Raw genomic sequence first — 12,432 nt, forward strand, 5'->3', positions numbered from 1 at the left:
TCAATTAACCAATTGTGAAATTAGGTTCTGCAGAGTGCACATTTGTGGTCCCGTTCTCACAATCTCAGCACTCAAACAACACATACATCTGGAACAGTTAACCTTTAATTTTCTCTTTTTAATTTATTTAATAACAAATTAAGTGAAAAAGCTTCTGAAAATAATTACAATGCTACAGGATTTTTTTTTGTCATCTAACAGAGGGAAACACATTTACACAAAAGTATATATTTATATTATTTTTTAGATGTGGCAAGGTGGGAAGGAAAAGAAGGATCCCTCAGAAGCACTAGACCGAAGGGTAACAGGACAGAATAATGACAGCAAATATTACATTTATACACTGAGTCTTATCAAGTAAAAATAAACTGTAAAGGGAACTCACATTTTATCCATGGGAAACAGAAAATGCATCAAAGTAGGCTGAAGGGTATTTCCTAGAATAGAGACGGTTGTCATAGATTGATATTTGTACAAAACAGGGAGTTTTGGGAGTGATAGCACCTGAATTCTAACGGTTGTTTGAGATCGCGCCATTTACCCTGTCTCCGCCCCTTCCACCCCATTTCATTCATACCCCGTCCTTATTTAGGAGTGGTCTGGTCACCATGTCGATTGCCCTCGCACCTTCCCCGAATCCCTTGTCTGCGCCCCTCTGTCTCAGGTTGGGGTGACCTGACCAGAGTACTCCTGGAGGAGTTAGTTAGTCCACAGCCAACACCTTTGGTTAAAGACAGCCTTAGAACTCCCAGGGTGAAGAGAAGAACCCACCCCACAATCTCCTGCCACCCTCACAAGAACCCGTCTAACCTCTCCCCTCCACATATCATGGAATCCACTTCCCACCCCAACTAAATCATGCAGCGTAGGCGCCTAAACTCAAACTCCTGAGTCTCTTGTCTGGTTTAGTAAAATATATATATATATATATATATACATACACACACACGCAACTGGAAAGAAATCCTGCTCCCACTAAGTGCGCAGTAACTAAGTGCTTTCCATTCCTGCTCCCTTCAGAGGCAGCAGGTGCTTTTAAGCCTCCCTGTCCTACAGTCTTTTCTCTTGTCACACAGATGTCCCCAACCTCTCCCTGTATACCCTGTCCCAGACAGAGGAGGCGGGCTCTAGGATATCCTCTGGATCAGTTTGTCTTCAGATAGGCAGTAGAGGGTGTTGACAGACAGCTCAGAGATGAAGGCCTCACAGGCTTTGCGGGACACACTCTTGCATTCCCGCAGGTCCAGCAGGGAGAGGCAGGAAAGCCGGCGGAGGTACCGCAGACACGAGTCTGTCAGCTTACTGCAGCCTGGGAGATAGAGAGACCGGGGCTCAACACTAACAACTCAATATCAAGTACTAGTCACAATCGTGTGTGTGCACACTGCTCCAAGTCTCAGCTATGGCTGTGTATGCGTGAGTCAAAGTCTTACCCCCCAGGTTGAGCTCGGTGAGTGTGTTGCGTGTGGAGGAGCCCACAGCAGTGAGCAGGTTGATGGACTGGTCAGTGAGGGCTCCACAGTGGGACAGGTCCAGACGGGTCAGCAGGGGCATGTGTCTGATCACCAGCCTCAGAGTAGAGTCACTGATCTCCAGCCCCGCCAGACGGAAAGACTGCATGTTCCTCAGCTGACTGCGGTTATCACAACCTAGAGAGAGATGGGGTAGGGGTAAACAGGAATTAGGGCGAGAAGGGAGGGGGGGGGCAGAGGAGAAAGAGAGGTGACAGGAGGAAGGCGGTGGAAGGGGAAAAAAATAGAAAATATCTGTCTGCTGTGGACTCCAGCGGGACGCAGCTAATTCATTTGGTATGACAAGGGATTTATCCAAACAGTATTTAACTCAAAACAGAAAACGGTGGAGGAAAGGGGCAGGATGTGTTGTCTCACCTGGTGGGTTGAGCAGGTCCCTGATCTGTCCGTCTTTGATCCCGTCGGCCCATCGAAGGTCCAGCGTGCGCAGGAGGGGGCAACCGGGCGAGCTAAGAGCCGAAATTGAAGACCAGGAACAGCCAGACAACATGAGATCCTTCAACCCTGAGTCAGAGAGAGAATAAGTTACATCTCCAGAGTGAGTAGTTGTCCAAGTGTGTGAGGACATGTTTGGTGGCATGACTGTGTGTGTGTGTATTGTGTGTACCAGGCAGGCGGTTGATGAGCCAGGTGAGTTGTTTCTTGGAGATGGAGGTCCAGGAGAGGTCCAGGGTGACTGGTTGGCGTTTGATGATACCTGACAGAGCTTGAGGACTGATGGATTTAGACACGCTCAGATCGACCCGCATCCACAGCCTCTTATCCAAGCTCCTACACGAGAACACACACACACGTTTTAATTGGTTATCGAGCTACTATACACTCTTGTGCATGCAGACACATTCATAGTGTGTGTGTGTATAAAATGCATTCTAAATAGTTTTTGTCTCTTACCATTTGTGCCAGTTCTTGCAGACGGCCATGCAGACACAGAGTTCGGCACGAGTCAGATAACGGAAGACAGATACCCACACCTCCCTCTCACAGCCCGGCTCGCTCCCTCCATTCGCCACTTCCCTCCCCCATCCTGTAAAGCCGACAGAGGGAGGCGTAGAGGAGGAACAGGAGAGGAGGAGGAAGCGCTGCTGTCTGTTCTCTCTAGTCTGCCTGGCCTCATTCTCCTCTCGTCTGGATGGGAGCCCCGTGTGTGTGTGTCTGAGTGTGAGGGTGCAGCGTAGGGGTCTGGGGCGTGGTTCCTGAGGGGTGGTCGGGCCAGGTTCTTGCGTTGGATGCAACTCTGGCCGGGAGGGGCAGGGCGGGGGGCGACTGCAGCCTCCAGTTTCGGGACAATGGCCCCCGGATCACGTTTGGCCCTCGACGGCTGTAGGGTTACTGTGAGATACGAGCCCTTCATGAGCTCGTCGCTAAGGTCCGACACTACGAGGACTGGTGGCTCCGTCTGTGCCTGTCCTCCTTCCCCCCCGTCTTCATCCATCTCTTCTTCTCCGTTTTGGTTGGACTCCTCACTCTGTTCCTCTTCCTCATCTTCTTTGGCTGCTCCTCTTCCTCGTCTCTGTGGTCGGTTCTCTTTGTTCCGTCTGGCTCGCACGCCGTTCTCCCTCTCCTCATCACTACCACTACTACTACTACTACTACTGCTGCTGGTGCTGCTGCTGCTGCTGCTACTACTGCTGCTATCACTCTCTTCCTCTGCTCCTCCGTGTCTCTGTCCTCTTCTTCCTCTCCCTGCTGCTCCTCCTCTGAGCCGTACTCCTCTCCCATTCCCTCGCTCCCTGTTCCCCTCTCCCCTGCCTGCAGGGGCCAGGCTGAGGGAGAGTTGGTGGGGATGGAGGCGAGCCCCTGTAGGGGAGCGGTAAGGGGAGCCTCTGAAGGACCCACGGCCCCGGGACAGTCTGCCAACAGGGGAGCGGAGGCGAGAGGACACCCCTCTCTGGAGGTGGGCTAGACCCTGGGAGCACAGGAGCTTAGGAGAACGCTCCAGAGACAACGTCTGCTTCTGTAGAGGATAATGGGTAAATGGATTAAACAGTGCTTTGGTTTGAATAATCATGCACTGGTTTGGAGAATTACTGTGCTTTAAAATAGGACTGCATGTGCTTACCGATTGTAAGATTTTGCTGCGCTCCAGTTTGATCTGCAACAAAGAGTAGAAAGAGATTTAAGAGATTACTTTGTGGTGAGGAATGATTGTAGAATAGATGTAGAGCTTTAACACAGACCTCTAACCAAAAAGCACTCTAGCAAACCCCCCACCCCCTCACCCTCTTCCTGAGTCGAAGCTCCAGCGCTCCGGCTCTCTTCCTGTTTTGTTGTTGCTGCAGTAACAGCCTCTGAGAGGGAGGGGGCACTCTCCGCTGGGACAGAGAGGATGTCAGGGGGGGTCTGCCACGTCGGCTCTTCCTCACCCCACTGCCTGCCTCCCCATCTCCTATCCCCTCTCGGTGGGCATGATTTGATGTAGAGAGAGAACCTGTAGACGCCGTGCTGTCCTCACTGCTGGATGACTGAGACCGAGAGGGAGAGTGAGACGGGGCATCATCATGATCACTAAATGGGTATCAATAGAGTAGATGGATATTGTCTTATAGGGACATAGAGGAAGAGAGACACAGACTGAGAAATGGAGAGGAAGAGTAAGAGTTGGGGTACCTCCGATGAAGAGCCTTCTTTGCCCTGGTAACATTTGGGACACTCCCAGCAGCTGGGCAGGTCCTTGTTGATCCTGCCCTCCCCAGGAACCTGAGAGAGAATTAACAACAGTTATAACACCTGCCATACACACAGACGACTATTATATACAGCCATAACACCTCAAATCATCACATCAGTAAGGGCCATTTGAGTTTTGTGGGATACATACATTGTTAAGAAAATGTGTAATGGAAGTATGTTGCACAAGAAGGATTTTACATGTGGATTGTAGTACAGCTATACATTTATCTGCTAGTGCGAGGCCTGGTCACCTTGATGCAGCTGGGGTGGGCGATCTGAGCACAGTTGGAGCATTCCATGAGGGTTGTGGAGGAGGGGCTTTCGTCTGAACACTCCTGTTTCCCCTGACCCGCTCCACACAGAGCACACACCGCTGAGTTAGGCAGGCCAGGCTGGAGACGGGGAGAGACCAGGGTCAATATACTACACACACCTCTCTCTGAGTAGGAAGGCACTGCACTGGCTACTCACAGCGAGACACTGCCTCATCATGCAGCCCTTCTTCATACGCCCGGGTCCTCCGAACCTCCTCATATCTTTGCAGAAGTTGCATTCGCCGCACTCCTTCCTCTGGCAGGCTGCACAGTGTTTGCAGCGCACGCGCCTACGTCTCAGAGCCGAGATAGAGGTGGGCTTGGCAGGGCGCGGGACCACGGCCTTGTGGGGCATGGCGAGACGAGGACGGTATACCACTGAGGGGGGAGGGGGCTGGTACCACGAGGGCTGTGGAGGGGGAGAGGAGACTGGAAAGTTAGTCTGTCTCTGTGTTGTTGAGACCTTGACTCTGGTGAGTAAATGTATGACACCTGTATGTTAGGTGGATATTTGAATGTGTGTATGAGAGGCATGTGCTCTCTGGCTCACCCTCTTGGGCCACTTGACAATGGGCTTTCCGGTATAAGACAGCTTGGGGTCATCGTTGCAGTGTTCCTCCAGAAGAGCCTGAAAACAGCAGAACATTAGCCATGTCAGGATCATGTCTCACTGTATCACAACCAGCCATGATCGGGAGTCCCATAGGATGGCGCACAATTGGCCCAGTGTCGTCCGGGTTAGGGGAGGGTTTGGCCGGGGTAGGCCGTCATTGTAAAATAAGAATTTATTCTTAACTGACATGCCTAGTTAAATAAAAAATCATGCAAGACTTGACTGAGCAGATTACAAATGGATGCAGACAGCTGGATACTAATAGGTACCATTCCAAAATCTACAGTAGCATACCATTTAGAATTAAGCTATTGGCCATGCACGGGAAGTTGTATGCTAGTGTGGATATTGAAACGTAGCCAGAGACTGATGTAAATAGCTAGTGCAGCCATAGACACATCCTGTGTAGCTCAGTTGCAACCTCAGGATCATGGGTTTGATTCCTGCTGGGGCTAACCATACAATGTATGCATGCACTACTGAAAGTGGCTATAGATGAAAGCAACTGCTAAATAATATATTATTATATTGTAGACGGGTGTATTGTACCCACCCGTATGTCATGGAGCAGTGCGGGGGCATTACGGATGCCTGCGGGGACACACTTTTTGTGGGTCGGCAGCTCCTCCAGCTTCCCCAGCAGGTTCCACAGCCCCTCCAGCTCCAGGGGAGTCAGGTTTACTCTCACCCCCGGCTTAGTGGCACCAGGAAGGGGGAAGGAATCGTCATCAGACTCTTCCATTTTGACCTTGGTCTCACTTTCCTCCTCCTTTTCTTCCTTATCATTGTCTCCCTCTTTCTTTTCCTCTGTGCCATTTTTCACATGGCCGTTGAGTTTGTTCTCCGAGTCTTCACGGGTCAGACCTGACAGAAGGATAAACTCAGAGGAATTAATATTGAGAGAAAAGATAAGGAGGGGAAACAAATGGTGTACTCACCAACACCAAGTGAGTGCTTCTGGAAGTCGGGGGTGAGGTGGGAGGTGTTGGTCAGGCAGTAGAGGTATCTTTCCAACACGTACCAGCACATCTCATAGTAGAAGGGGTATCGGAACTTAGCCGGGACCTGGAGAGGGGACAAGGACAGCAGTACACATGAGATATTGGAAGTCGACAATTCATTTTCCCCCTAATCAAGTAATACTCATCCAAACTCATGGATCTGCAATACAGTAGTGCATTTCCGTACGGTAGTGCGTTACCATACGGTACAGTAGTGTGTTACAGTACGGTAGTGTTACAGTACTCACTCGTGTGCGGTCCTCAATGTTGTAGATGTTGAGCTGCATGGGGATGTTGAAGCTGTGGAGGAAGTTTCCTCCAAACACCAGTGTGTCCTCGGGGGTGTACACAGCATGGATCCAGCCTAGGCAGTTGGGTAGGTTATATTATTTTTGTGTTGGAATGTCTGTGTCCGGGTGTGTCTGAAGGTACGTCTCAGTGTGTGTGTACGTACCGGAGGGGATCATGAAGGTGTATCCCTGCTTCAGTTCTATCCTCTGACAGTCCTGGGCCTTGTCCCCGAGGAAAATGTCTCCCTGTTTCCCTGACAACACCCAGTTCTCATACAGCTCCAAGTTCTGGGGTGTGGGCGGGATAAGCCAAAACACCTACAGGAGGTCAGAGGTCAGGGTTGAAGAGTGAGATAGTATTTTATTGTATCTCTGTCTAAATTGGCATATGTTTTAAACCTTCATAACTCTAGAATGTGCTGATAATGGCAGCCATCTTGGTCAGGGATAAATTATGTTCTATTAAATTCTGTGGTGATTCAAATGTGACACATCAAGGCTCTGCTTCTCCTGGGTGTTGTCTCACCTTTCCCCCCCGCAGGATGTGGTACCAGACCGACGTACCGCCAAAGTCAACGTGGAAGTCTGTGAAGCAGCCCTGAACACTCATCAGACAGTACCTGAAAGAGAGAGATAGAGGGTAGAATTAATCAGTGTGGTTGAGTACATGAGGAAGGAAGGCCATGTAAAGGCACGGGACTCACTTCTGCACTTTGGGATACTGCATTTCTATTATGGAGTTGGTTGAGTCTCTCTGTCTCTCCTTTAGGTGCCTTGGCCACATGTTGTCCACCCAGTCTATCAAATCCACCTGGGGAGAAAGGTCAATAAAGACATACATCACTGACTGTCCAGGGCTCTGTGGAAGTGATAGCCCAGCGTTTACAATGGTCAGACTCCCAAGCTTGCCATGTGATAGTTTGGTGTTATGTGTGTATATCTTTCAAGCTGAGGTGTCTGACAAGGTCTTCTGGCTTGCGTGTGTCTCTTACCGAGGCGGGTCGTTTCACCAGGTTCTCCAGCTTGGTGTGACTGAACTCCAGGCTGATGACGTTATAGAGCTTATCTCGCTCCGAGGGCGGGGTCTCGTAGTACCGCCGCCATTGGGCCATGGACATCTCGATGCCCTTCTGAGTGGTCACATCCATAACGTCAACCATCCTCCGACTGCCTATGAGAGAGGGAGACAGGCAAGGGGCAGGGAATATTGTTCACAGGGCTGCAGCACTGTTAAATCAGTTGAAATCAGCAACTGTGAGTTCATAGTTTGGACCTTACCTACAAACAGCTTGACATCACTCACACTGAAATCAGAGTCTGGCATCCTGAAAGAATGAGAGCGAGAGGGCGTGAGAGAGCGAAAGAGAGAGGTTATTAAATACTTCTGGAAAATCAGAGTGAACCAACTGTTATATTTCTATCCAGGCACAGATATGCAGTGAGGAAGGTCGGTTAGATAATTAGAAAGAAGCGTGACCTACTCTAAGCCGAGGCCATCTTTTTTCTCAAAGACGATAGGGTCTCTCAGCCCCTCCCTCTGGATGTACTCGAATGTGAAGTCTGCAGAGAAACAAGTTATAGACAATGCAGGGTAGGCACACCAAGAGTAATCAAAAAAATAGAATACACCATAATTAGGGACATGATTTTTTGCCAGATAAAAAAACGTTTTTCCAGATCAAGATCATCACAACATAAGAGAAACATGGTTAATGCCTCTAAGGGATATTACAGCGTGGTTTGACCCGACCTTTTCCATCCATGTGTTTAACCAGGTAAGAGTTGAATCTGTCACTCTGCAGCTTCTCATCCAGGTCAAACGTCCTCTTCCCCTCAATCTCATCGTCCGAGATCCCGTCATCCTGGTAGCGCCGCCGCGTCCCTGTACGCTAGTGACACAAGGCAGAAACTCAACTTGTTGTATCATTTTGAATGAGTTTTCTCCTGAGACCATGCATGTGTAAAATCTGGCCGTTTTTTGACCGTTCACTCTTCGGTCTGCATGGTCAATGCAGCAGATGCAACAATATGCAGGGTTTTTTTCTGGATCAAAAAGGGGCTTAGGTGGTGGGCGAGCAATGGGCCCAATCAGTCCAGCTGGACTTTAGAGACAATTTTAGAGGTCCCCATCTTGGCGGTGTAGAGACATTTGTAATACTTATGCAAATGTCCTTCAATTGTACAAATTTCTCCATGTAACAGAGAAATTGTTTCAGTTTGAAAGCGAATTTCCTGTATTCTACACATTTTGCCATAGAGCTGAGAGAAAATCTTGCAGTTTTTAAGCTAATATTCTGCAATTGTAAATATGTCATTGAAGCTGAGAGAACATAGCTGTTTTTAAGCTAATTTCGGGCAATTCTATGCATGTGGCCATGGCTAATGCTGTGTTATAATGTTCAAACATTATTCAAACGAGACAACATTCCATTATTATCTATAATTCTATGGATTGTTTTTAATGACAGCAGATGTTATTTTGTTAAAACATAATAACAAACATACCGCTAAACTAATTCTCCCCGACTTTCCTAGCTTTTATTTAGCTGATTGTTCATTTCTCAAAGATGATATTATTTAAAAATATAAAATCCCTGATATGACGACAACATCGATGCTGCTTTCCACTCTGTACGTAATATAAATCCACAAACGTTCTATAATTACACTATTAGTTTGTGTATCTTTCGGTCTCCAAGCAGCTAGTTGACCTTTTTTAGCAAGTTGTGACTAAAATAAAATGTGTTAGCTAGCTAATAAATTTAGAGTCAGTCAGAGCAAACATAGCTAGCTAATACAGCCGATGCTGGTGTAGGCCTATATCAGCATGTTGTTTGTACAACAGTATCTTCTAAATCTGATACGAATAAGTGAAGAGAAAACATTTAATGTAGCCAAAGATTAGTGTGCCACCCCTCTGGTAAACACTTCGGTTCCTACCCTGTCACAATTACACCTCCATAGAGATCCTGATAGTATTATAATTCTTAATCATACAAACGCCTCCCTGGCTTTTTCATTTTTTGTCAAACACTGTATTCGAAGTGCCCACTATTACATTCTAACTATAGAATTAGAACAATCCTATTTCCATGATTTCAACAGTTCACCCAAGTGTTTTGATGTAAAGAGCAATTGCAATATTTGGTTCAAAATAAGGCCTCATTTATTTTTTGCCCATATCATGCAGCCCAACATGGCAGTGTGGAAATTAACTCAAATGAGATCAACTTTTGGTTGAAGTTTGATTGAACAGCATAACCCAATCAGAATGGTGAAAGCCCCATTGAAATCACTTACAATGCATGTGTTGCCAACCTAAGTAGGATGCACAACTCCAAGCAAAGTTTGAACTTTAATTATTCAAAAACATAAAAAATAAAAAAAGTGTAACATTGTGATATTTTTTGCCCATATCGCCCAGCCCTATATAGATTCATAACAGAAAGATTTGCAGATGAGTCATTCAGTCACTTAATGGTCCGTGTCGGCATCACAGGAGGGGCTTATCCTACTACGACCCCATTCCCCCTATCCTCTCATAGTTTGGCTTGACAGATGGGTCCAACACAACAACCCTATTCACTTCACCCCCCCCCACCCCCCCAACCAACCATATCTCTACTCAAAACACCAAGCATGCTGTTTCCTACTCAGCTGGACTGATCCATTCTCATATATTGATTTAACCACAGTTTGAAAGACACGAGACAACTTCCCATTATTATCTATAATTCTATGGATTGTTTTTAATGACAGCAGATAAAACAAAATCACACCCCTTAGAATGGCCTAATGGTTCTACAAAGGATAGCTGTGTCTGTGGGTTGTCACAATTGAATACATGTCCTTGGCCCTTGGGGTTTTATGCTGGGCATCTGGATAAGCACTTTGTGACAACTGCGGACGTAAAAAGGATTTATAAAATACATTTTACTGAATGATGTCCTCTGCTCTAAATTAGTCACTGCACGAGGACAAAAAAGTTAAATGTAAGGTACACGAGTAAGCATTTTCAAGTAGGACAACACTAGTGAACTTGAACCTACCGACACACATTCAGTATTTCGTCATGCCAACAAATAAGCAACACTATCTATTGATTGAGCTCGTTAACGATGCAAATGTGGTTTTGATTAAGGAAACTATAATTGTCTTATTGTACACTTGCAAAATAGTGCAACTTGGCCAACTCCAGAAGTATATTGGTTAAGTTAGTATGCCTAAACATATCTGGTAAAACGAACGTTAACTACTTACCAACCGCTTGCTGTAACGAGGGTTTTGGTCTTCCATAACCTAGGTATGCAATGAGACAGGTTTAGGAATATGAAGATAAAATACCGGTAAGAGTTCTGTCACTTGGATTGACAGTTTCCCAGATAATATAGGACCAATAATGATATAGTTCTATAGTTGGCGACAAAATTATCGATGAATAGCGTAACTTCTAACTAGCTGGTTATCAGCTACTAACGTTCATTTGGCTACATTGCTAATATAGGCTAACTAGGGTTTTTGAATTTCACTAGGCAAGTCAGTTAAAAACAAATTCTTATTTACAATGACGGCCTACTGGGGACCAGTGGGTTAACTGCCTTGTTCAAGGGCAGAACGACATATGTTTACCTTGTCAGCTCAGGGATTCGATCCAGCAAACTTTAGGTAACTGGCCCAAAGCACTAAACTACCTAACCCTAGGAACAATCGATAACGTTGATAGCCAACTAACGTTATTCTTTTACCTAAAACAGCAAAAATATTTAGCAACAAATTCGAATTTTACTTGCAACAAAACCAGTGAGTTCGATGGTTGTGCTTGGCTTATGGTACACAACTGACTGACTTGCAGCAGACGCTGTTGTTAGCTGGCTGGCTAGCTAGAGTGAATCTTAGCCAGCAACGTTCTGGCAGCTAACGTTAACTAGCTAACTTTCGCGAATACATGTGTGTGTGTGTGGTTGTCTCCTGTTCGAACGCAATAGCCATGTTAGGTTACATTTATGTGGGGCATTTCTTTAAAATATGTACAATAACTAGCGACTTCATTCACGGAACGTTAGCCCTAGCTAGCTACCGTTAGCTAGCCATGTAACTTACATTATCTAGCTTACTATTGGGAAAATGCTATTATTTTCACTGTACCACTGAAATAACTCCTGGGGTTGTTGTGATCTATACGTTGTCCTGTAGAACTGCTTTTATGGGTTATCCTTGAAGTTGGTATCCATTTTATATCATTTTAGCTGTGTAGTTTGTTATCCGTGTTATTGTGCGATAAGTTAAAGCGATCGCTTCGGGACGCCATTTTCATCTGAGCACAAAACACACAGGGCGGATTCTATTAATCTGAGCGGCTGGGCACCGTCTATGGCCGGTGACGTCAACGGGCAAAAGCGGTGAGGGAGGAGCGCAACTCAACTCGAACAGTAATCTGAGCTACTCGGTCATGTTGTCAACCAGGCAGCATGGTGCTTCGTTCAGAAACATACCACATCTCCTTTCCATTAAATCCTACTCATTACTCCACGTCCTAATTACGTGACGTTTGTTTTGAGACGGTTTTGAACGGGGCTCCTGGCTCATGCCCGGTTCCAAAACGAATGGAATCAACGTTCATCCATTCAAAACGTCTACCCTGACGCCCGGGACAAATTAATCGAATCCCCTCACACGCACACCCCCTTCCCGATCGAGAACGATCCGCCTCCAATTTACACTGACCTCCAATAGTAAATTGATAAATCAACATACGAATGTTGTAATTGGGCAAACGTTATGTAATTCCGTGAAGCAGGAGGAGACCACGTGGTGTGTAAACCTATGGCCGTAGAGACCACTGACGTAGGCAAAACATCTATTCGCTGGAGTGTCCAAATTGGGTCAACAAAGGAGCCTATCATCAGACCAGTATGGGGAACAATTTACGTACATAAACCAATCATATCGGACTCGGACTATATTGAGACTGAAGACTCCCAGTAAAGACCGACTGATTCAAGGACAAGG

At 46.5% G+C, this 12,432-nt stretch overlaps 1 protein-coding gene across 1 annotated transcript; it reads right to left on the reverse strand.

Moving 5' to 3' along the window:
- Nucleotides 1-97: 97 nt before the first annotated feature.
- Nucleotides 98-11,544, reverse strand: LOC115130050 (lysine-specific demethylase 2A-like). The gene is given in 24 exon segments (XM_065019707.1): nt 98-1,309; nt 1,434-1,649; nt 1,890-2,036; nt 2,140-2,303; nt 2,427-2,553; nt 2,556-3,489; nt 3,595-3,627; nt 3,755-3,997; nt 4,143-4,232; nt 4,457-4,597; nt 4,677-4,928; nt 5,070-5,147; nt 5,686-5,996; nt 6,071-6,197; nt 6,382-6,497; nt 6,588-6,741; nt 6,950-7,043; nt 7,128-7,234; nt 7,416-7,594; nt 7,702-7,748; nt 7,905-7,983; nt 8,174-8,312; nt 10,684-10,722; nt 11,524-11,544. Coding segments are annotated over 23 exon segments (3,996 nt in total). The 5' UTR covers nt 10,720-10,722; nt 11,524-11,544; the 3' UTR covers nt 98-1,127.
- Nucleotides 11,545-12,432: the final 888 nt, after the last annotated feature.

The sequence above is a fragment of the Oncorhynchus nerka genome, linkage group LG6, assembly GCF_034236695.1.
Source record: "Oncorhynchus nerka isolate Pitt River linkage group LG6, Oner_Uvic_2.0, whole genome shotgun sequence".
NCBI classification, from domain to species: domain Eukaryota; kingdom Metazoa; phylum Chordata; class Actinopteri; order Salmoniformes; family Salmonidae; genus Oncorhynchus; species Oncorhynchus nerka.